This window comes from Carlito syrichta, unplaced genomic scaffold, assembly GCF_000164805.1.
Source record: "Carlito syrichta isolate Samal-C Ts95f unplaced genomic scaffold, Tarsius_syrichta-2.0.1 Scaffold180901, whole genome shotgun sequence".
In the NCBI taxonomy this organism is placed as follows: domain Eukaryota; kingdom Metazoa; phylum Chordata; class Mammalia; order Primates; family Tarsiidae; genus Carlito; species Carlito syrichta.
Window position 1 is genome coordinate 198,376 of NW_007124997.1, and position 26,147 is coordinate 224,522.

The 26,147-nt window shown below is 39.4% G+C and overlaps 1 protein-coding gene across 1 annotated transcript in view; it reads left to right on the plus strand.

Annotated features, from left to right (window-relative positions):
• Positions 1 to 26,147, plus strand: part of ADCY2 (adenylate cyclase 2) — a 314,510-nt gene that overhangs the window by 172,449 nt on the left and 115,914 nt on the right. The window contains exons 3-7 of the mRNA XM_008051507.1: positions 10,674 to 10,822; positions 15,171 to 15,282; positions 17,948 to 18,075; positions 23,547 to 23,705; positions 24,508 to 24,640. Of these exons, the coding sequence (XP_008049698.1) occupies positions 10,674 to 10,822; positions 15,171 to 15,282; positions 17,948 to 18,075; positions 23,547 to 23,705; positions 24,508 to 24,640 (681 nt within the window). The remainder of the gene's footprint in view (positions 1 to 10,673; positions 10,823 to 15,170; positions 15,283 to 17,947; positions 18,076 to 23,546; positions 23,706 to 24,507; positions 24,641 to 26,147) is intronic.

Consider the following 26,147-nt stretch of genomic DNA (forward strand, 5'->3'; position numbering starts at 1 on the left):
AAAAAAGAATGACCATGCACTTCCCAAGAGAAGAGCAGAACACAGAATCAACAGAGAATACATCATGACTACAAACTTGAAAACACACATATGCATCAAACCAAAAGCTAAAGGAAAACAAACATATAAAAAAAACTTTATAAGAACCTCATGACAGGAGTAGACAATCGCATTTCAATAATCAACCTGAATGTAAATGGACTAAATGCTCCACTGAAAAAACTCAGAATGGCAGCCTGGATAAAAAACCATGACCCAATAATTTTCTGCATCCAGGAAACTTATCTCACCACCATGGATGTACACAGACTCAAAGTTATTGGATAGAAAACAAGTTTCCAGGTGAATCACAAAAGAGGGCAGGAGTCATGATCTTAATATCAGACAAAGCAACCTTTAAGCTATCAAAAATTTAAAAGATATGGAAGAACACTCACAATGGTAAAAGGTTCAATACATCAACAAAAAATATCCATCCTAAACATATATGCACCCAACACAGGAGCACCAGCATATAAAGCAACTACTAAGTAAACTAAAAAAATATGTTGGCTCTAACACTATTATAGTTGGGGACTTAAATACCCCACTAACAACCCTAGATAGATCATTTAGGCAAAAAATCAACAAAGTGATCTGGAACCTCAACTTGACACTTGACCAAATATACTTAATAGATACCTACAGAACACTCCACCCAACAACCACAGAATATACATTCTACTCATGATTACATGGAATGTACTACAAGATTGATTACTTCCTCAGCCATAAATCAAGCATAAACAAATTTCATAAGATTGAAATATGCCATGGAACTTCTTAGAGCACAGTAGAATATAAATAAATATCAACACCAACAAAATTCCCTCCAAACTCACAAAGACATGGACACTAAACAGCATGATGCTTAATGACTACTGATTCAACACAGAAATCAAAACAGAAATTAAAAGATTCCTAGAAACAAATGAAAATGAAGAAATATCCTACTAAAACCTCTGGGATACCATGAAAACAATTCTAAGAGAGGAATTTATATCTTTATGAGCACACATCAAGAAAATGGAAAGATCACAGGTTAACAGCCTAACAAATCACCTAAGAGAGCTGAAAAGGCAAGACCACCAAAACCCTAACTTTAGCAGAAGAATTCAGATCATCAAAGTAAAAGCCCAAATATGGGACACAGAAGACAAATAGATCATAGAAAAAAATCTCAAAACAAAAAGCTGGTTCTTTGAAAGAATAAACAAGATTATGGACCCTAAGGTGGAATGACCAAGAAAAAGAGAGAAAAATCCCAAATAAACATAATCAGAAATGCAAAAGATCAAATCACAACTGACCCTGAAGAAATTCAAAAGATTATCAGTGATTACTATGTAATCTGTATGGAAACAAACTCAATAACCTAAATGAAATGGAGGACTTTCTGACATCACACCACCTCCCAAGGTTGAAACGAGAAGACATTGAGACACTAAATAGACCAATAACAACCAGGAAATTGACCCCTTCATGAGAAAACTACCTATAAAAAAAAAAAGCCCTGGATCAGACGGCTTTTCAGTGGAATTCTACAAAATGTACAAGGAGGAGCTGATACCATCCTATTTAAAGAATTCCAGGCAGTTGAGAAAGATGGAATTATCACCAAATTATTTTATGAAGTTATCATCACACTAATATACAAACCAGGTAAAGATGTAACAAAAAAAGAGAACTACAGACCAATATCCCTAATGAACATAGATGCAAAAATTCTCAACAAGATTCTAGCAAATTGAATCCAACAATACATTAAAAAATCATCCACCATGACCAAGTAAGCTTCATCCCCAGGATGCAGAACAGGTTCCACATCCGCTGGACCATAAATGTAATTAAATACATCAACAGATGTAAAACTAAGAAACACATGATCATGTCATTAGATACAGAAAAACCTTTTGATAAAATTCAGCATCGCTTCTTGATAGAAACCCTCAAACACCTAGGCATAGAAGGAACATACCTCAAAATAGTAAGCACCATCTACAGTAAACACATAGCCAGCATATTGCTAAATGGACAGAAACTGGAAACGTTTCCCCTGAAAACCAGAACAAGACAAGGCTGCCTACTCTCATCCCTATTTTTCAACATTGTGTTGGAAATCCTAGCTAGACCAATTAGACAGGAAAAGGAAATCAGAGGTGTCCAAAAAGGGAAGGAAGAAAGTTAAGTTATCGCTCTTTGATGACAATATGATCCTATACCTCAAAAACCCAAGAGAATCTGTCAAAAACCAACTTTCACTGATAAAGGACTTTGGCAAAGTCTTGGAGTACAAAATAAATGTGCAAAAGACAATTGTATTCTTATACATCAACAACAAGCAGGCAGAGAACCCAATAAGCAGCACAATCCCATTAACAATAGTCACACACACAAAAAAGAAATACTTTGGTATCTTCCTAACCAGAGGAGTGAAGCACCTTTATAATGAAAACTACAAAACATTGCTCAAAGAAATCCAAGATGTCACACAGAAATGGAAAAATATTCCATGCTCATGGATAAGAAGAATCAACGCTGTCAAGATGTCCATCCTACCAAAGGCAATCTATAGATTCAAAGCAATATCCATTAAATTACCAACATCATTCTTCTCAGACCTGGGAATGACAGTACAGAAATTCATGTGGAAACAAACAATCACAAATAGCCAAAACAATTCTTAGCAAAAGAAACAAAGTGAGAGATATCACACTTCTAGACTTTAGACTTTACTATAAAGCTACAATAATCAAAACGGCCTGGTATTCGTACAAAAATAGGCATATGGACCAATGGAACAACATAGAGATTCCAGAAACAAACCTCAATTTCTCAACCAACTCATCCTCAGAAAGCTTCCAACAACAACCACTGGGGAGAGGAGAACCTATTCAGTAAATGGTGCTGGGAAAACTGGCTGACCACATGCAGAAGATTGAAACACTACCCCTACCTATCACCATACACAAAAATCAACTCTAAATGGATCAAAGACCTAAATGTAAAACTTCAAACTATAAGAACCTTATAAAATGTAGGAGACACCCTTATGGAAATTGGAACTGGCAACCAATTCCTGATCAAAACCCCAAGTGCCTATGCTAGAAGAGATAAGATAGACAGGTGGGACCTCATCAAATTGAAAAGCTTCTGCAAAGCAAAAGAGACCATCAAGAGAATGAGAAGACAGCCCACAGAATGGGAAAAAATATTTGCCAACTGTATATCTGACAAAGGCCTAACATCCAGTATCTACAAGTAATTCACGTGCTGAAAGGAAAAAAACAAACACCCCCATTAAAAAGTGGGCCAAAAGCCGGGCTCGGTGGCTCAGCCTGTAATCCCGCACCTTTGGGAGGCTGAAGTGAGTGGATTGCCTGAGCCCGCGGGTTCGAGACCCGCCTGGGCAGCGAGACCTCATCTCTACAATAAATCAAAAAATCAGCCGGGCGTGGTAGCATGTGCCTGTAATTCCGGCTGCTTGGAAGGCTGAGGCGGAAGGATCGCCAGAGCCCAGCAGGTCGAGGCTGCGGTGGCCGGGAGCGGCCACTGCACTCCAGTCTGGGCGACAGAGTGAGACTCCAACTCAAAAAAAAAAAAAAAGTGGGCAAAAGACATGAATAGACACTTCTCAAAAGAAGACATACAAACAGCCAACAGACTCATGAAAAAATGCTCAGCCTCACTAGTCATCAGAGAAATGCAAATCAAGACAACATTGAGATACCACCTAACCCTGGTAAGAATGGCCATCATTAATAAAGCAAACAACAACAGATTCTGACAAGGATGCAGAGAAAAAGGAACACTTCTACACTGCTGGTGGGAATGCACCCTAGTGCAACCTCTTTGGAAAACAGTGTGGCGATTTCTAAAAAAAACTAGACATTAACCTTCCATATGACCTAGCAACCCCTCTACTAGGAATATACCTGGAGGAAATCAAATCATTCTGCAAAAACAATACCTGCACATGCATGTTTATCGTAGCACTATTCACAATAGCAAAAACATGAAACCAACTGTGCTGCCCATTGAAACTTCACTGGATTAAATAAAATATGGTACATATACACAATGGAATTTTACACAGCCTTAAAGGACAAACATATGGGCTTCGCAATAACTTGGATGGATTTAGAGTTTATCATACTCAGTGATCTATCACAAAACAAACAACAGAGAACCACAGGTGGACCCTGAACATTTACCGTAATACTATAAGAAAGGTGTTGGCAGTAGCAGGATACTGCCTGGGTCAGGAAGCAGGTGCACACAACATCAATAAGGGTACCTGATCTCAAACTAGGCAAAGTGGGGACCAAAGGGGGACCCAAACTTTACCTGTATGATGACCACTTATGTACCTAATCTTGAATTCTCCCCATCTTTAAGATAAAAAATAAAAAAAGAGAAATCGCAGCCTTTCTTCATCCTCCTGCCACATGTTGAAGCCACTATGCCAGAAACACGCAACACAGTCGGCAAGAAACACACAGCATACACTCGGCAAGAAAAACACTGCACACACTCGGCAAGAAAAACACAGCACACACTCAGCAGGAAATACACAGCACACACTCAGTGAGAAACACTCAGGACACACTCAGCCTCCTTCCTGTGTGATTGTTCCACATCCCCAGTGATGTCTCCTTTCCCTCCATCCTTCTGGACTTGCAGTCTTCCTCACCATCTGGGGATTTGAGCTGTTGTGTTTTTTCTTCTGTGTGACACTCAGAGTTGGACACACAGTTTCAGCAGGATGTAGTCACCTCTAGAACAGTGAGAGGGAAATTCTAGAAGGGGTCAGCCATGATGCTGTGAAGCGCTGCAATCTTACACCAGACATAAGAACTTCAACTCACATAGACCCGTAAATCTGTTTTCTTGACAGCCAAACAGACTTCAAAGAGTGATGTGATCTGGCTGATGGGGCAGAGAGAGGGCCAGAACCCCCATCTTCTCTACATCAGAGCTGTTTCTATGACAAAGGGCTGCTACTTCCCATCATGTGTAAATATGATGCCTACTTTTTTTTGGTAAAAGTCCATGAAAGTTAAAGCAAGAACTTTCAAACAGTAAGAGTATTCAGTGTGTTTTAATTGACTGATGTGAAGCAAAAATTCTACAGAGAGACCTAAAAGAAAACAACAAATTTTGGTATGGGAAACGGCCATCATAGCAGTTGCTACCAGAGTGTCACTTGGGGACATGCTGGTGAAGAAAGTGTTGCTGTTATGCTGGTGGAGGCCAGTTGATCTCTGAAACTTGCAGACCTGCAGCTGGCTCAAGAGAAGACGTGACTGACATGAGCCAGGGGAGGGTGTTGATATCTTGTCTTCACATCTCAGGCAGGTATTTTCTCAGTGCGGCATTTTCAACGTTTCATTTCGCAGGGACACCCTGCTTTTTGGAACTGTTGGACAGTATTTAAGGACATCATCCATCTCCTGAGTACATGGATGTCGTAGTCACATGTGGCCCAGTGACTGCTTAGAAATGTCTGTGCATTTTGTTGACTACTTCCTTTTGGAAGGAGAAAAATGTATAGCATCCTTTCTGTTTATTGCATTAATTTTGCATCCTGATGTGATGGAATTACATTTAGAATATGACATATGGAGATAAGAATTTTGAAAAGGAAAAATTTTAAAATTGTTATACAAGGAGTGTTTCATTGTTGTGTTTTACTTTTGAAAAGTAAAGTAACTTTAAATATTTATTGCATATATGGTTTATTGAAGGGACCCGGGGTATAATATGCATTACCATATCTCAGCTCAAAATTTAAGTACAAGTCTTCTTTGCTCAAATTGGATTTCTCTATTAACCAAATTAGTCTGAGTGTATGTGTGTGTGTGTATATATATATAATATCTATTTATAATATCTGCTTTGCATCATTTTTTTAGAAACACTTCAGAATGTTCTTAACTTGGTCAATATTACATTGAAATTTAATAAATTAACTCTGTAGATCTTATATGAGGCACAAGTTAAAAGAACAAGTTCTAGGAAAAAGTATATTCCTAATTAATAATAGTTGAAAGTTTAATAAAGGGATGTGTTAAATGGAACCCCCAGTCAAGCCCAAGCTATTAAATGGATAACCTTTGAATATGCCAGAATTAGCCAAATTATCTGTAGTTACACAAGCTTCACTAGCAAGAGAAAGAATAATAATGGTATGTATCAATCAATTTAATGACAGCTTGATTTTCCAAAAGTATCCGTAAGGAATTGGTCCAACATATTTGGGAAAATAATGTAGCCAAGTTATATCCAGTATATTAAGCACTTAAGTTTGTGTGTTGCTTTCAGATAATTTGGCAGGGCACACAGCTACATTAGCAAAAAGCCAAAATATTAATGAAAGTATTAACCTTGTCAGATTACAAAATGGGCTGAAATTTATCATATGTGCCATAATATTGGGCTTTTCTTTTAGATCAGAATATTTTTAAAGGGGAAAAGACAAATTTAAAAGAAAGTGCCTTGATTCACCAGTTTTTCAGCTCAGGTTTTTTTTTTAACTCCTATGATTGCCCAACTCTGTGACCACCAAGAGGGCAGGTGCACACCCCAAGAATGAATGCTGTTCGTGAGTTTTACCAGATGTTGTGCTGTCTACCATCCACCATGGTACCCAAATCGAATGAAAGTGGAAATACTTGAGTTCTTCTATTTGAATAATTGACAATGACCAAAATCTTCATTTAGTCTAAATTCACACAGGTTATTTAACATTTGCCAAAAAAAGAGAAAATGTTTGTTTTTGTGTAACATTTGACATTTATTTCCTGTATTATTTTCAAACCACCTATTACAAGTCAGTCATCCCTCTACATTGGAGTCTAAAATAAAGATCACAATTTACATTTGGTTGTTAAATGAGGCTGGGGCATGGAAGAGAATTACTATATTTGAGTCTCCTTTTTTTGTTCATGGATTCTGTATCTTTCCAAAAGAACGAGCTCTGTGTGCTTTGGGGTTTAGCATAATCTTATTACAGAATATAGGAGAAGGAGAGAAGATGCTTGCAAAAGTCTGTTTGGTTTACCCCAAGAAGGCCCTGAGACAAGGATCTAGGTATAGTCAATTAGTTGGGAAGTGGTTCCAAGTAGCAGAGACGGGGAATGGGACAAGGGCGGTAGGTCACCTAATGAAAGGGGACACTGGTGACAGCAGGAGCTCAAACCTTCCTGGGACCCTCTGAGGGGTGTGTATAGCATGCTCTGATTTCCTACTGAGGGATATTGGTGCAGAAGCTGTTATATTTACCCATCAACTACCTCCTCATTAGTTGAGCCACAGGAAACTGTACACTCAGAAACCAGACAACCAGCAGTGATCTCCAAGCAAGGCAGATGGGAATATGAGGAGAATGGTGACAACCTCAGCTACAAAAGCATTGCTGGAAACTAGTGTAAGCATTGGGGAAAGTCTACTGATTGTTTTAAATTCAATGGAAGACTGCATTAATCCATACACACACATCGATTTTTATCATAAGGTCATAATGCAAAGCTATGTAAACTGAGCAATTGTGGCCTGGTACATTTCACTTTGCTCAGTCCTTGACTCACCACCCATCAGAAAGAGAACAATGTGAGTTTTAATCTAATTATGCCAGTCATCAAACATCTCTGTAGACACACATCCCATTAGGATTTATTAGTAGATGGCCTAGATCTAGACTCAAAATTGTTGATATTCTGCATGTCAACATTCCTTATCACTATTTTAGAATTTAACGCAATTTATTTCCAACTGCCACTTCCTATGATTATAAAGCACTGTCAAGCCAGTCTATACCATGAATGGTACCCACAATTATCAGAAGCTTTGGAATTATAATTTTCTTAAAATGCCCTAGACAAAATGAATAGTTGGTCATTCACTCATTCATTCACTGAAAAATAGCTGCAAAATAAATGCTGCTTGTCTGGCACTCTTCCAGGAACTGAGACAATAGCAACAGAAAAGACCCACCTTGTGCGTCTCTTCACACTGCTAGTCTCTGTGAGTCTGAGGAACCACATTAGAAGATATGTCTCTAATGTTCACAACAAAACCTAGTTCTATTTCCCTCATCCTTAAAAAATTGTGAAAAATATGTGGATTGTCTGTCCTTTCCTCCAGAGAAAGAAATATCTACAAAGTTCATTTTTCTGATATTGGTATAGTTGTACCAGCTTTCTTTACATCATAATTTTTATTATCTAACTTTTTCTGGTATACCTTCTTAGTTCCCATATTTCTATACTCTTATATTTGCGATGTGTTTCCTGTAAGTACTTCTAGAGTAACAGTTTATCTTTTAAAAAATCCTATCTAACAGCATTTGCCAATTAATTGGAGTATTTAGTCCATTAATATTTGCAGTAGGCTACTAGCTGCCATTTTATGAGTAGTTTTCTAATTGTCCTACCTGTTTTAATTTTTCTTTGTCTTTTCTTTATTAATTTATTTTGAATTAATGAAGACCTTATTTCCCATTTTTATTCTGTTAGCTTGTTAATCACGCATTCTTTTTGTAGCTATGGTGGAATTGCATTCATTCCTGATTTATTGTCTTTTAACATAAATTGCTATCTTTGACACTTTGCCCACAATTCTAGGACCTCAGAGCACTTTAACTCCATTGACTCCCACCTTACCTTTTGTGGTAATGTCATTGTACATTTCATTTAGGTTATATTTTAGATTACTCAAGACATTATTTTGTTGAAAAAATGTTAATTTATACTTTCCTATGTGTATACATGGACATTTCATTCGTTAAAAACTTTTGTCTTCTCCGTTTTACATCTTCATTCAAACAGAAACATCAAGGGACATGTAACAAAAAGTAGCAAAAGGATTATTAAACAAAAATTATTTTATGAACGTCTTAAGTACCAAAGAAATTGTTTGACATGCCAATATTAGCACCTGTGACAAGAGTTAGCATCCCTGACCTCCACCTCACTGCCTCTTTAAACTTCTATTGCAAGAAGGTTGATAATACTACTAATTAGATTGGCTTTTGTTTGGGTCAAGTTGGCTCCCACAAGTAGAGCTCTCCCGGGAGCATGTGGCACATAGCAAGTGCTCCTCAGCTTTCGTTGCCCTTCTGTTTTCCCAGAGTGCCAGGCACATCCAGCTTCTTCCAAACACCAGCCAGTCCTCCTCTCATCTGGCAGGAAGTGCACTGTGTGCTGAAGCCTTGCTGGATTGTGAATGATAGGATGTCAGGGACCCTGTCTCATTCTTCGTTTTACCATTAGTGCTTATCAAAAAGCATGGCATTTACTAGCCAAAGATGGATGTTTTCTGAAAAGGTGAATAAATGAATGCCTGACTGGACAGGCAAACGATCAGCACTGAGTTATGCCACTGCATGAAGAAATATCCCTACCATGTACTGAGGTCCCCCCGTGGGCATACTCTGGCTCTCCTACTGATGTTGCACTTGTCTTTCCCTGGAGCAGCTAGGGGAGTACTGGGGTGAGGGTCATCCCGTCTTCATCAAGATGTGCTCCTGGCCTAACCATGGCTCTCTCAGTAGAAGTTCTCCAACAGCCACTAAAGTGATGTGCACTAGGGTGAACTTAAGGAATGGGCATCCGAACCTGTGGGCCTGGGTGCAATTCCTAGCTTCCCCTCTACTCTTATTCTCTCACCAGTTTGTCAAAAGAAGAGAAAAAAAAAGAGAGAGAGATAATGTGGTAGATGGATAAAGTGTTTCTTTGAACAAGTATTTGTTAATCAACACCAAATACCAGTTGCTAAACTTCATAATAACTAAATAATATGGTATTTTCTACAAAAGATTAAAATTTAAAATACTCTAGGATGATTGGAAGTTTCCAGAGGTGCCCTGATGTTATACTTTTTCTGAAAAAAAAAATCTGTATTTTTCTTGAAGAAATTGGAAAATGCCACTTTAGTTAAATTACATCTATATTCAAATGAATAGAATATTTTATGCCAATATTTATTGTTCATTGGATTTACCAAATTTAGAGTCCAAAAATACATTAAAAAGTTCATGTATTATAATTTCTTTGTGTTTCACTTGCAACTTCTTATAGATGACATTTTACAAAAACTAACATTTTCTTACTCCACTTTTATAATAGTTCAGAATTAATAAAGGGAATTGGGTGTTCATCCTAGAAGAAATGAAGTCCTTGAAGATGTCTGACTATCTTATTCAGGAAGTGTGGAATATCAGTTGGCTTTCTAAAGTGCAGTAAAGCTAACTTTATCTCTGAAATGAGCAAGCAGGTGAAAATGAGTGCTTTTTATCTTTGACTGACCTCTGGTTTCTGGAATTTTATTATTTCTGCTTCACTACTTTAAAATCAAAATAGATACATAATATCCTTGGGGAAATAGCTTTGCCTTCTTTTATGCTTTATGCTGAAGAACATGTATATAGAACTCAATAAATCGTACAATAACACAGTCTGACCTTAGAAAATCTCATTCTTTATTTCGATATATATTTCTGGAATCTGTGTTTTAACTCGTCAGAAAGAGTGTCCGAACTGGCCCCACTTCAAATCAGTGATAACTGAGTAGCATTCCGGTGTTGCCTTGATTGTTTGAGAGATCTCTGTTCTTCCTTCCCGGTTGTGTCTCAGGAGCGGCTTCTTCTCTCCCTGCTGCCAGCCCACATAGCCATGGAGATGAAAGCAGAGATCATCCAGAGGCTGCAAGGCCCCAAAGCTGGCCAGATGGAGAACACCAACAACTTCCACAATCTGTACGTCAAGCGACACACCAACGTGAGGTACGCTGCCCGGTTCATGCTCCCCAGCGAGTCTGGGAGGCCTTTTGCCCGACTGGGGACATTTCTTACTGGGATCCCCCATCTCACATCATACTCTCTCCTTTGCAACTGCAAATTTTCTACAAGTAGAATGATTACCACTATTCCATCATTGCATTCACCTTCTGTTACCTCTCAGCCTTCATGTGATGTTGAGAAATAGGATCCTCTTTCTTTATTGGGTTGAGTTGTCCTTCATAGGCCTGCCTTTTATAGCTGACCATCATGGCAGAAAAAAGAGCAGTGGATGGTGGGATTCTTATTCTGGAAACCCCATAGACACATTGCAGTCAGATTGGAGGGAGGGTCTTTGGGCTGTCTAGGGTCAACGACTGATTTCTCCAAATGGGCTTTGCAGGAGCAGGACCTCTATAAAAGCAACACATTCCAGGGAAGCTGGCAGTTCTGCTGTCTGTCAGGAAGGATGGGTGTCTGGGGTCTGGATAACAAGTGACCAAAGTCACAGGTGACTGATATATGCCTAAGTTAATTTATAGTGAAAGTTACTGTTTTGCTGAGACTATAATAGTCATATCTATTTCCCAGGGAGCCAAATTCCGGGAATCACAGAACCTGGAAGACAAACATGTTTCTCTCATTGTAGCCAGGGAGAACTGTATAGGGCCTCTGTCTCCCCTGAGCTCTAGAGAGGAACTGTGATGTGAGGGGCCCTCACCTCAGGCTGGAGAGGTGTTCCCTCCTGTTCCCCCACTGCCCTTGTCTCCCACACACGACAGAGCAAGGCCCCTCCAGATCACCAGTGACTTCCATGTATCAACCATTCATGGTACCACTTACCCAAAGAAGTGTTTCTTCTTTTTGATTGTTCTTTCATCCATTCTGTATATTGACATGGTGCTTTCTATTCTAGCTGAGTTGTTTCCATAAGTGATTTGTGCATGTACCTGACCTCATTTGTTATGTTTTGGTGGTTTTAATTTAGTTCTTCGAGAGGGTGCTTGCTCACAGTTCAATAACAACAACTACCACACCAAATAAATGTGTGAGTATCTATTAGAACTGGTATCCAGCCTGTTTGCCCCCAAGTCTAGACTCTCCATGACAAGCTGCTGCCTCCTAGTCCAGCAGCTTCAGGTCAAGGCTTTTTGAAGCTCATTAATAAGAAACAAATTTAACTTCAACTTAAATACATTGCCAGGACAAGTCTCATTTGATATCAGATTTTAGAAAAGGCGTATAAAGCTAGTGATGTATGTAGCCCAAGTATACACAGGTGTCAGTGTGCAATAAGAAAGTCACATCAGAAAGGAGATAACAGAAAAACAGTTGCATAACCAGCAGGAAGTAAGGAAGCACCACTGGATACATGATAGAAAAAACCTAAATATATTTAAAGAAAGTTCACACGTATTAAGGAATACAATTATTTAAAACACTGGCCTGCCTTCAGGCTTGTAAGTGTTTTGCTTATAAAATTAAAGAAGAAACACTCACAGTATCTAACTAGGTGTAACATAATAGTAATTTCTCTTTCTAGACCTAACTGTCTGAAATTCAGCAATACCCCTCCCATCTCAGGAAATATTTTTAAGTCACCTATTGACCACTCAACTGTGCTTGGCCCTGTTGGCCTCGCCCTCAAGCTCAAAGAATTCTCCCCTTCCTCAGTCTCATGACATTGCATTCCCTTTGCTTTCTTCCAACAGTCTCCTCTGTTGTTTTCTTTTCCCTAGGTCTAGCCTCTCCTGCAAACACAAGTGTTTTCAGGGCTCTCTTCAAGCTCCTCTCTGTTCTCTTAAGGACTTTAATTCCCATCTACATGAAGTGCAGACATAGACGTCAACTATAGCTTTTCATACTCATCTTCCTAGTAGTTATCTAGGATACCAGAGAAACACAATAGTTGAATTGGCCATCTTCCCCTACAAGCATGTTTCGATTTGTACACATCTAGGTTTCTGAACTCCATTCTTCAGGTCTTCATTTTTGATATTTCCTTCTCCTAGACAATCCCTTCCTCCCCATAGCATCTAATTAGTGCCAAGGTCTGGTTCATTCTCCCTCCTATCTCCCATGTCTGGTCACTTCTCTCTATTTACCCCCATTGTAGACCTGCCACGAGGTTCCCCAGGATCCTCGGGATATGCTTCTAACTGACCTGCCTGCTTCCAGGTCGCTATTGCGAGAGTGATCTTTCTAAAGTGGTGATAGGCCAGAGTCTAGGTTGAGTTTCCTTATTTATGGTCCCATGGTGCCCTGTGCTTCCTCTGCACATAACCCTTTGCACATGGCATCACAGTTGCCTGCTTACTGTTTGAATCCCTCTGCTGCCAAATAACCTCTGAACCAGCTTAAGGTATCTCCAGGCAGCCTATCTTGGAAATCCTTTGCCCCTTACAAGCTTGTACCACAGGAAGCACTGTGGATGTTGAGAATAAGAAGGAAATACAGTCACCTGCCCATCCATACACTCTACCTCCAATACTGCTTTGGATCAGGGACTCTTTCTCCAAGTAAACAGAGTTAACTCTTCCTCTTTTTCGAGGAGGAGTTCCTGTGGGCTCTGCCTCTACAAGAGAGAAATAGGGATGATTTTAGGGCATCATCTAAACACAGCAAGGAGTGCAGCTGCCCCAACAGCCCTCAAGTGCCTAGACCCATTAGAGGTCTTCTGAGGCTCCTGTCCCGAGCAGAGAAACAAGTCTTTCCCCCAAGTTGCATCCAAAAGGCGCAAGAAACAGAGTCCTACACTGATATGTCTGGGACCTAGCTGACTAAGGCCGTGTTATGTATTTTTTTTTTAATTGTGGTAAACACACTGAACATAACATTTATAATTTTTACCACTTTAAGTGTATGGGTCTGTTGGATCACACATAATATTGCTCTGCAGCTGTCAATACCATCCAACTCCAGAACGTTTCCTTCATCCCAGACTGAAGCTCTGTACCCAATCAACAGCAATTCCGCACCTCGCCCACCCCTGATTCCTGGCCACCCCTGTTCTACTTTGGGCCACCCCTGCTCTACTTCTGGCTACCCCTGCTCTACTTCTGTCTGACTACTCTCAGTACCTCATATCTGTAGAGTCCTATAGTATGTGTCCTTTTGTGCCTGGCTTATTTCACTTAGCATAGTGTTTTCAAGAGTAGCAGCATGTACCAGAATTGTATCTCCTTTAAAGGCTGACTCATGTTCCATTGTATGTATCTACCACCTTCTGTTCGTCCATCCATCTGTTGATGGACATTTGACTTGTTTCTATCTTTGGGCTGATGTGAATACCGCAGCTGTGAACATCCTTGTGCAAATATCTGTTCAAGTCTCTGATTTCGGTTCTTTTGGATACGTACCCACAAGTGGAAAAGCTAAATCATATGGTGTTCTGTTTAATTGTTTGAGGACCCACTATACTGTTTTTGTGGCTGTATCATTTTACCTTCCCATTAGCAATGCACAAGGGTACCAATTTCTCCACATTCTCATCAACACCTATTATTTTCTTTCTTTTTTTTTGTAATAGCCATCCTAATGGATGTGAAATGGTACTTAGTTTGTTTTATTGTACATATTAAGTCATACCATATTCATTATCTGAAACTAATCCCAAACCACCAGCAAGAATTTGGGCTTCTTCATAAGGCCTTTATACAAATCAGAAACATGTTATTATGTGGGAAATGTTGTAATGCACACACTAGTGTTGTGTTTCCCTGTTTTAAACACATAAATAGCTCTAAGGAATCTCAACCTTGTCTCCACGGGTGTGTATATCCGTGAAGGAAAGCTACCCTGTCATTTTCTGAGTGACTGCTGGACTCCTCACCGCCTAACCTACCTGTACTCTTCACTCTCACAGCACTCTCTTGGTTTCCTCTGTAGCACTTTTTATAATTTGTAGCTGTACATTTGTTTGTGTCTTTATTTGTTTAATATATCATCCCAGCTAAATTCTGGGTTTTAGGAAGGTATACCCGTGTCTGCTTCATCCTGGCAGGTAGTAAGTACTCTAAATTAGTTGTGGAGTTATCTTTTTTTTTAAGATTATTATCTCTTTTTTTTTTGAATCAGTATAAACAGACTTTGGTTTCTGTTATTTTGCTGCTTCACTCCCCATCTTGACTACCAAAATTTAACACCAAAAAGAAACTTTTTTTAATGCACAAATTTAATAAAATGTTTATGTATTCCCTCTTTGGGAAAATGACATCTTTCTTATGAAAATAGAAAGTGTAAAAAAAAAACCAAAAACCAACCAACTGCACACTTTTAATGAAAAAAATCATCATTACTTTCTTAACCGACATCCACCGGAAAACCCTGTCTCCCACTTCCTGTGTTCCCACAGCATCTTGTACGCTGACATTGTTGGCTTCACCCGGCTGGCGAGCGACTGCTCCCCAGGAGAGTTAGTCCACATGCTCAACGAGCTCTTCGGAAAGTTTGATCAAATTGCAAAGGTGAGTATACAGATTCCCCTCCACTTTGATGCTATGCAAAAGGCTGGCTTGCTTTCTCTCCAGCTCACCAGTACTTCACTTTTTTGTATAAGCATCCTGTAGGAGTTTGTTTGTAAAATTTGTTGGATTTATTTGCCATTGAGCCTTGAAGAATCTCAAACCTTATCAGGGATGAAAGATGCCATGGCATATAATTATCACGTTTTCCTCTATTTTTAAAACTTCCGCTTATGTATAATTCAGCACACGTATAATAAATACATTCAAGGCAATGAGATTCGATTTGCAATTCCCTCTGCATAGTGCTATTCTAAGGTGCTCTTTCAGGCATTTCCATGTAAAGGAGTTGGTAAGATCATTTCCACTCCTCTGGTTGCAACCATCCCAGACTCCTATGGTTAAGCAGGACTCTGAAAGAGCTCCTGAAATAGGAGGCAGAGCTTCTGTGCAAAGCTCTTCCCTTACTATGGTCTCACTTTTATCCTTTGGTTTTTGTGCCACTTAAGCAGAAATGTAAGTTGTATTCACCATTCGTATGCTCATTTTGGGGAAATTTCACAGATAGGAAGGGATGCCAAGTCTAAAACTACCAGACCTCACTTTTTAGAACTTCCACAGTTGCTGGTGGGAACATTAATGAGAAGTTTCCTTCTTGCCAGCCCTTTACTTCTCACTGCACATTTCTGGTCAGCCTAATTCTGTCTTTGAATTGTTCCCAACAAAAAAGATTTCATTATGCTTATCAATATCAGTTATTTATCTGTGGAAGGGTTTGTCCTAAATTTAGTTCACTCTGTGATTTAGTTCACTTTTGAACAATACAGAACATCCCAACCAAGCCTCTTAAGAAGAAATCTGGCTTGCAGATGTTAGCATAGTCATTTTGGGGCCAAACTTCCCAAGTCTGCTGCCTTCTGCTGTTCAACTGACCACAATGCTCTCACTGGGGGTTTTAGAAAATCAGTAAGAGGACAACTCTGCCTCTTTCCTTTACCAAACCAAAGCAAAGGGTTAAGTTTTATGGGTGCACATTTATAGAAGAGAAAAAAGGTTGCAGCCTAAATATTAGCTTGGAGATATGAATTAACAAAAGATCATTTTGTTGGATTACTCACTCATGCTAAAAAGAAACATTTTCATCTTTGCTTGGGCAGCATAACTCCAGTGTTCACACAACATCCTCTTCTCTATGTGCATGTCTCAGTGTCCATATTTCCCTTTTGTTATAGGGGCAACATTCATAAGGACTAAGGGCCCACCTTACTCCAGTTTGACCTCATCTTAACTGATTACATCTGCAATGATCTTATTGCCAAGTAAGGTCACATTCACAGCTATCAGGACTGACTTCAACATATGGGTTTGGGAGGACACAATTTGTTATCCATATAGAGGTACTCAGTGTGACTTCCTCTAACCATTGGGACAAAGAAATGTCCAGACAATATCCAAGTCCAGGGTAGGCTGACTGAACCATCCATTGTTGGTCAGAGGGAGAGCATGCTTTGGACGTGAGTTAATGACTCATAGTTCAATAACACAGAGTATTGTCAGCAAACGGCCCAGTGCACTGAGTGAATACCATGTAAAGCATTTAACTTTATGCTGAGCAACTTGAAATCTTTGCCGTTCACTGCTACTGACTCTCGAGTTTTCTAGACTCAGAATATGTATTTAGGAAGGATGGAAAGGAAGCCTGATTAATAGTTTGCCTTTTTCGTATTTATGATATTGTTATCAGGAATTACCAAGCACATCATCTATAGTGCTCTAGATAAGTGTGAATGCTAATCTATAAACTCGTGTGCTATTAGACAGGAAAAGAAATATGTCAAATCTTCAGCAAATCCAACACATGCTTAAGGAAAAAAAGATGTGTTCATTTTATTATTTCAAATTTGTTCAGTTTATACATAATCCTGTATTCATGTTAGAGGAAAAATATATGTGTTTGGCACATTTTTGTTTTTGTTTTATTTCACTTGAAGGGTCTATAAGCTGGTTGAAAAGGTTAAAAAACAGATGTAGGATTGACGAGAGTGAATGCAGTTAGTTAATCTCCATATTATAATATGACTATAAAACCCAGCCAAGAAAAATAATGAGTTAGTCAAAATTTAGCCTAAGATGAGAATGAAGTTTTAAATTACTTGGCAATGCTGAATATTGGCTTATTTGGTTGTGGAGATGTTTATCAGAAGCTACACACCTGCAGGTAAGAATCTGCTTCAGTTTTGTAATCCATGTAGAAAACCGTAAGCACAGGAGGAAACAATGTAAGATGATTCTAATTCAAGTTGAGTTCAGGTCATTTCTACTCTGAAAGATTCATTTCACAATCAGTGTTTGAGGATATTCGGACTTAAGAGACTGATCCTAATGTCATCCTCCCCTGCTTGTATTATGTGTAAATCATTCCAGAACATTATCTGCATTTTCCCATGACATCTCCTTTCTCCAATTAGACCTGCTTTTGAAATGGCCATGTGGGGGAGGGTAGCTTATTTTGTTTGGGTAGTGAAGCCCAACTCATTCTTATTTCCCTTGCCCCCAAGTCCTATTCCCTGGAACAGTGTCAGCAGAATTAGCACTGGTGATATGCAGTAAATCTGTATCGTTATGTAAGCACTTAATGTAACTGAAATCCTGTGACTTCTTCTTCCAGGAGAATGAATGCATGAGAATTAAAATTTTAGGAGACTGCTACTACTGTGTGTCTGGACTGCCAATCTCTCTCCCTAACCATGCCAAGAATTGCGTGAAAATGGGACTGGATATGTGTGAAGCCATCAAGTAAGTATGCTGCTTAGTAAGCATTTTAAGTTTTGTTTTGTTTTGTTTTGTTTTAACTACTTAAAAGTTTTGAGTTGTAATTCTCACCTCAGTTATTTGCATTTTTTCATCGACTGGCCCAAATACATAGTTGTACTTTCAAATGTAAATGTGTGGAGACCCATTTACTGTCATGTACATAACTCGATGAAAAGTAAGACCTCTCAATTTTTCAAGTTATCTTAGATTTCAAAAAAACTGAGTTGGAAATCTATGGGAAGGGACAGTTGTATGTATTTCAAAGATGATAATTTTTAAAATGTGAATGTCTTCTTTGGACTTAAGAACAAAAAGTTTGCATTTGTGGCATCTTTTCTATTTCCAACAAACAATGCCAAGTCTAAAGTCACATACACACTTTGTAAGGGGAAAAATAGTTTTTACCAGTAGGTGGCAATTAATATAAAAATTCAATCCAGGATTAATTCATCTAGTCAAAAATGCTCAGCTCTTTGAATTTAATTTCAATTAATATTTGTAATATATTTTGTCTGCACTGTATCTATGGTTTTTTTTAGATACAATACTAGAGAAGATTTGCTCCATAGAATAATGTTATCATTAACGCTGACAAGTGCAGTGTAAAGTATAAGGTCAAAGGATAATTTTCTACGAAGTAGGAGTCAGAGACCAGGAGGTCAAGGATGTAGTGAGCTGTGATAATGCCACTGCCCTCCAGCCTGGACAACAGAGTGAGACCCCAACACACACACACAAAAGTAATTTTTATTCCCGGTACCATAATTTTATCATCGCCTTTAGTAATGCTCTTCCTAGAAGCCAGATTATTCTTATAAATGATAAAAAAAACTTTTGTTTGCTGATTGCATGATTGACAGGTTTTACTTTATTTTAGTTAACTGGTTTTACCTTCTCCTCTACGTATTTTCAAAATCTAAACGGCGTTGGAATTCTTTCTGTGCTTAATGTTCTAATTCCTGTCTCAGGGTTAGAGGAAATAGGACTTTCAGTGGAGAAGGCAATTAGTCCTGTGGCCCCTGTGCTTGCCCACCAGGTGTGGAAGTCATGTGCTGAGGTGACTAAAGGGTTATAAGTGGCTTTGTCAGTGCTGCCTGGGGAAGAGGATGTCCATCCTGCCCCAGCCTCAGCTGATGAGATGGAGAGACCTGTATGTTCCACATTTACTAGCTCTGTAGCCAGTCACTGCAGACCCCAGAGGGATCAGAAATGGGACAGAGGGAGTACGGTGAAATGGATGAGAGGCATAAGGTGGGAAGAAGAGTCAGGGTGACTCAGTTTCCCTGCACCAAATGCATTGTGTGGATAATATTCTATATACTTCTTACCATAAGTCAGTCAGTTTTCTTCTCTGACACACACACACACACACACACACACACACACACACACAAATGCTTAACTTTTTTTTTTTTCCAAAAGTAACTACCATGACTTTATGGGTCTAGATGTACGTGAATCCAATCAATGGAACTAATAGGTTTTCTCAAATTTATAACCTGCCCCTGGAGGCAACTTTAGTTTTAGTTTCAAACAAGAGATGAAATGTATTCTATTGGAGGAAAGCATTTTTTCTTGATTTCCATTTTAAATAGACATGGAAACGATTTTTTATGAAGGGTAAAATTATGTGCATCAATAACCAATTGAATTCAACAACCCACCCTTTTGCTGAAGCTTAATATCTGCTTTTGAATCACCTGGGTTGCAGTTCTGTTAGGTTTAAGTTATTTCAATGTGCTAAACATCTTTCAGGAGAAAGAATCCTTAGGTTACATGCACTGACATGTTACCAGTTCATCAGAAATACCTTCTTTTTCTTTCACATTTTTAAAAACTGTGGTAAAAATATGTATACCACCAGTATCACCCTTTGATCCATTTTCATGTGGGTAGTTTAGTAATGTTAAGTACGTTCAGAATGCTGCACAGCCATCTCCACTAACTACTTCCAATACCTTCTCACCACCCCAAACAGAAACTGTGTATTCATGACCCCTTTCCCAGCCCCTGGTCATCTCTATTCTACTTTCTGTCTCTATGAATGTGCCTATTCTAAATATTTCTTATAAATGGAATCATCCAATATTTGTCCTTTGTGTTTGGCTTCTTTCACTAAGCCTAACGCGTTCGAGGTCCATTCATGTTGTGGCATATGTCAGTACCTCATTCCATTCTATGCATAGGCCACATTTTATTTATCCTTTCATCATTGATGTGTCAGTAATAGCCTACATGTCCAGAGTCTTGGTTAATCTTGCCTAGTCTTCAAATAAGGCAATGCCTGTGTGTCATAGTGACCTGTCACTCACTAATCACAAGATTCCATACTCTTCCTCTATTATATATCACCTATTTATCTTGTGTGTGGTTGATAAGGTGGTTGATAAATAGGCTGATTTGTGATACCCCCAGGAAAGGCAATGACAGAGAGGACACTTCAACGAGTTCCACAAATTCTTCATCCATTCCCTTTCTCACGTGCAAGGGCAAGCACTTGCCTTCCTATTTGTTGAGCCATGAGGTGGGTGAGTTCTGTATGGGAATTTTAAGGTGTTAAGCTGGTGAGGGGCAAGAGCACAAGTGGTACTTGGGTTTTTGCCAGATCATTTCTGGTTTCACCTGAACCAGCAATATGGCTCCAGGAATGTCTGCCTCTATTTTCCCCTCTGTGTCTGTACCTCCACACCTCACCTCATGCCCTGTTAGCAGAGACGCTGCTGCAAGAATTGCTTCAGCTACAGTTTTGGAATATTCCCAATGGTTACAATTTTTTTTCCTGTCATGAAAATGCAAATTGTTTTTAATAAAGGAAGTAATATTCAAGACCTTGATTTTCTAAGTGATTAAGGTTTCTCTTAAATTAGAATGTTTGCCTGCTGCTGTTGCAAACTTGAAGCAATTATTTAAACATCTTTCTATAGATCACACTAATTGCATCTGCACGCATCAACACATTTGGCCAAAGAATTTATGTGACCCTGAAATAATACATTTTTTTAAAAAAAGACAAATCAGTTACTTGGGAGGCTGAGGCAAGAGGATTACTTGAGCCCATTCCAGGTTACAATGAACTAGGATGTACCACTGCCCTCTAGTCTGGGCAGCAGAGCTAGATTCCATCTTTAAAATAATAATAAATAGTAAATTAAAAAATACAAAGAATCCAGAGATTATTTGTAATGTTTAAATGAGTCAGCCCATCAGGGTGCCAAATGACCAACCTAAGGCTCCTTTCTCCTCCTTTTTAATCCCTCCTTGGCTCTCTGCTAATTTGTTTTACTAAACAGAAATCTATGTGGTAGGAACAATCTTCTCTTAACAACATAAAGTTTAATGAGCAATTATGAGTTCTGTAACAAAGTTGTTAGGATCATTATCTCTCAGAGAAACAGTAAATTCTTCAAAAGTGACCTTGGTTGACAAATAAACTTGCATGAAGTATCCTGTGGGAACAGATCCTGAGTCCATTGATGGGCAAACAAACACTTGGACAAGTTTTGTGTCCTCAAAGGCTAACTCTGCTGAGTGCAAAGATACACACAGACAGGGGGTGGTCACTGCCCTCTGAGCAGCTGAAGAACAGAGGCAGGGGCTGCCTAGACCAGCCTAGATGAGAGAGCCCAGAAAGACTTCCTGGATGAGGCAATGCCTGAACCACTACTGGAAGAACAATGCCAACTGGCCAGGCAATGCTTGCACATGGCAGGGAAGGGAGCTTGGGGGTCTGGGTAGAAGGGAAAGGATCCATCATAAGCCACAGGGGTGAGAATGCCCTGTTGCTGGCACAGCCACAGTCCTCAGTACTCTGGTTTCTCTTGCAGGACAGGAATGGACAGTTTGGACAACCTGCACACTGCCAGATGGGTGCATGTCTTTTTTGCAAGAACAATAAAGGAAGGAGCTGAGGGAGGGAAGGAAGGAGGGAAGAGAAAGGAAAAATGAAGGAAGGGTGGAGAATGGGAGGGAAAGAAAGAGAAGGGAAAGGGAGGAGGGGAGGGGAAGGGAAGGGAAGCAAGGGGAAGGGAGGGAAGGGAAAGAAAAGAAAGAGAGAAAGGAGAGGCGAGGAAAAGAAATGAATAAAAGGGGAGAGAAGGAAAGGGAAGGGAAGAGGAAGGGAGAGGAGAGGAGACAAGGGAAAAGAAGGAAGGGGAGAAGGAAAAGGAAAGGAATGGGAAAAGAGAAGGGAAAGGAGAAGGAAAGGAAAGGAAAAGGAAGGGAAGGGGAGGGGAAAGGAGGGAAGAGAAGGGAAAAGGAAGGAAAGGGTAGGGAAGGAGAGAAGGAAGGGGAAAGGAGGGAATGGAAGAGGGGGAACGGAAGGGGAGGGAAGGAGGAAAAGGAAGGAAACTGAAGGAAAGGGAAGGAGAAAAGGGTGGGAAAGTAGAGGGAAGGGGTGGGGAGGGGAGGGGAGGGAACAGAAGGGAACAGAAGGGAAGGAAAACCACTTTTATGTTCTTTTTTCCAGATGCCACTTGTTTTTACATTGTGCATCCATTTCTTTATCATGTTGATCCTGCTAGTACAGTATCATTTTATCGCTTAAGCCTGCAGACATGTCTGTGCCATGTGAATGTTAACAATTCACTTCTCTACAGCTCCCCCCTGCAGGCCTCTCCTCTTCAGTTTGCTGCAGTCAGCATCATTGCTTCCCTCCACGTGTCCTCGTGGGGTAAATCTCTCCATGTAACCAGGCACATCTTCCTGTACCCTTATTTTGCAATAATCACTTAATTGGTGCATGTATTTTTCTGTTAGAAATAAATAAGCATCGCCAAGCCTTGCCATTTTTCTCTGTTGGTGGGGTTGGCTGTAGAGTCCTCAAGTATTTCTGAATGATTTTTAAATTAGTTTCTTTTCATGGCACCTTATGCATTATTAAAGCTTTTTAGAAGTATTTTTTTCTCATTTTGTTAAAGAATGTGCAAAAGCTTTAGTCTCCTTATTATTTTTCTAAAAATTCTTATTCAGCCTAAAGTCATGATTAAGCTCACAAATGAGCTGCATTGTTCTCTTATTAGCAGAAGATATTCTTTGAGGATGTGCATTGTACTAAGCACTAAAATTGCAAATGGCATCTAGGACTGTTTCTGACATGACAGGGCAATCACATGATTTGAGTATGAAAACACAGGGCATTGCCAACACATGGTAGGTAGGTGCTTGATATATATTCATTGCAAAAGTAAAAACTACAGCCAACATGCTTTGTCATCACCATGGTCTGGCCTGATCTGGCTTTAATAGCGAGGACATTGGAGCTTTGGGGCTAATGGTCAAAAGAAAAGCCCTTTCTCTTGGCTCAGAGCAGCAATCTTCTGCCACAGGAGGGATTGGCGGATGCGTCTCTGATAGTCTGAGAAATTCTGAAAGTAATATCATGCCAAGAAACTGACCAAGAGTTAAAGAAAGAAGAGGATGTTACCGGGTCATAATCTCACTTCCCTTCCCTCTAGGAAAGTAAGAGATGCTACTGGGGTTGACATCAACATGCGCGTGGGCGTGCATTCTGGGAACGTCTTGTGTGGTGTGATTGGTCTGCAGAAGTGGCAGTACGACGTGTGGTCACATGACGTTACCTTGGCCAACCACATGGAAGCTGGAGGGGTTCCTGGGTAAGGCCCAACACTGGATTTTTCTTTTCAAGCTGGCAGCATGGTTGAATCAACAGGCTAATAACTGCCCGCTCCACTTTTGGTGATTCTGTTGCCTCTGTTGGGATCATGGCACTCATAACCAGTGGCTTCTTACGTTCATTGGTAAATGTGAACTCCAAGTCCCTATCCCACCACCCCATCACTCACAGTCAAGGACTATGGATATACCAAATTATTAGTTTTTACTTGTTTCCACATTTATGAATAGAGACCTGAGTTAAAGTTGTTTTACGGTACAGTTCAAATATGGCACCTCTCTAGAACTGTTGACCTCTGGGAAACCTTATATTAAGTGTGCAACTAAAGAATCCATCTCTGGGCAGGAAAATGTAGTTCAGACAAGATAATCCTGATTCAAAGGTTATAATTTGGAAAAGCATGAGATCAAGCATTGAGAAAGAAAATCCATACTTTTGCTCAGATCAACCTGCTTCCTAGAATGCCCTTCACATGTATTTCAAAAGATATCTTTACGGAAAATAATTTGACTTGCTCAAGTTTTATTTGCTGTGATTCACCACCCACCACACAGGTTTCTGTGAGTGCAGAGAAACTCCAAATAGCTCATGACCCATAGAGGCATCTTTCCAAAGCAGTGATCAATAGAATATAAACTTTAATTATAGTCAATTTTCCCAAGAACATGTAGACTTTCCCTTATTTGGAGGAGGAATTATTTCTGAAGTCACAAATAAATAGAAAATACTTCTTCATGTTTATCCTTTTCTATCTTGACTGTGGTCTTAAAATGGAATTTCAGACGTGTTCACATTTCTTCAGTCACCCTGGAGCACTTGAATGGAGCTTATAAAGTGGAGGAGGGAGATGGTGACATCAGGGACCCATATTTAAAACAGCACTTGGTGAAAACATACTTCGTAATCAATCCCAAGGTCAGTATCATTGTAAAGAGTCTGTGATTAGCCTATTATCTGTCATTATAGGGAAGGAAGAGCAAATTGTTGATATAGATAAGTGTTTTTAGTGAAGAATCAGTATAATTCTTTGGTAGGCTTCGCCTCAAAAGTGATGTTAAATGCATGTGGTAGTTTAATTATGGAAGCTGTTTTGTGATAACAAGTTTAAATACTTGTTAAATAAATAATTGAAATGCATTGCTTGTCTGTATAACGAGTGTATTGATACAGGCTTCTAATTTGGGCCATTATTTATGTTAGTCAATGTATATGACAATAGATCTGTTTCTGGGAGTCCCTCAGTGGTCACAACCTTGATATATATCAGGTAAGGTATTAAACAAAGAGAAGGATTTTGCTCAGGCCTTCAGGAGATAAAAATCTAATAAAATGAAATAGGATGGCCGAGCTCGCTGGCTCAGCCTGTAATCCCAGCACTTTGGGAGGCCGAGGTGAGTGGATTGTCTGAGCCTGCGTGTTGGAATCCAGCCTGGGCAACTTGGTGAGACTCGTCTCTACAATAAATAAAAAAGTAGCTGGGCATGGTAGTGTGCGCCTGTAGTTCCATCTACTTGAAAGGCTGAGGTGGAAAGACCAGCACCCAGCAGATCATTGCTGGGGTGGCCGTGAGCACACCACTATACTCCAGCCTGGGCAATGGAATGAGACTACAACTCAAAAAAAAAAAAAGAATGAAATTGAATGAATGGATAAGAAAAAAGGAACAGAAGAAATATTTTGTGTATTGATACAATTATGAAAAATTAATATCACATAGATATTTGTGTGAGTATATGTCTATGCACAAACATATTTACCTGCCATATAATAAAAAGCTCTATTGCCTGGAAGACAATCCAACCTATACAAGCAGTGAGAGGCTATTGCTTATTGTTTTTTTCAGACCACATGCTAAACCAGATCAAAAGACTTAGAGCTCTCATTCTTTGAACCTTTCTCAAATTCCGACCAAATGGGTATTATTTCTATTTATAGATAAAGAATCTGAAGCTTTGGAAGTTATGTAACTCCCCCTAAATCACACAGCTGGTAAATGGTACAAATACCAGCAAGAAAGACGTCTGAACCATCAAAACCAGTATCACAAAATCAACAAGGTCTAATTTATGGATATGTACTCATGGTAGCATCCCTGAAACTCCAGTTTTACCTTTGGAGAAAAACCTCCAACTAGTTTGACCATCAGTCTGGAGATAGATCTGGAAATAGATTGGTAGCTTGACAAGCAGCAAGAACTGTGGGGTAACAGAGTGGGGTACAAAACATATGTGTGTGAAAGAACATTATGTTAGGCAAAGAACACCAACACAGAGATGTTTGAGGCCATTTAACATTAGAAACAGACTCACTGGAAGAGAGAAATGTAAATACAACTAAGCACTTGGATAATCCTCATAGTATTGCTATATTTTTAAATTATGTACAGCTATCACTGTAGAAAAACACAACCATCAAGTAATGC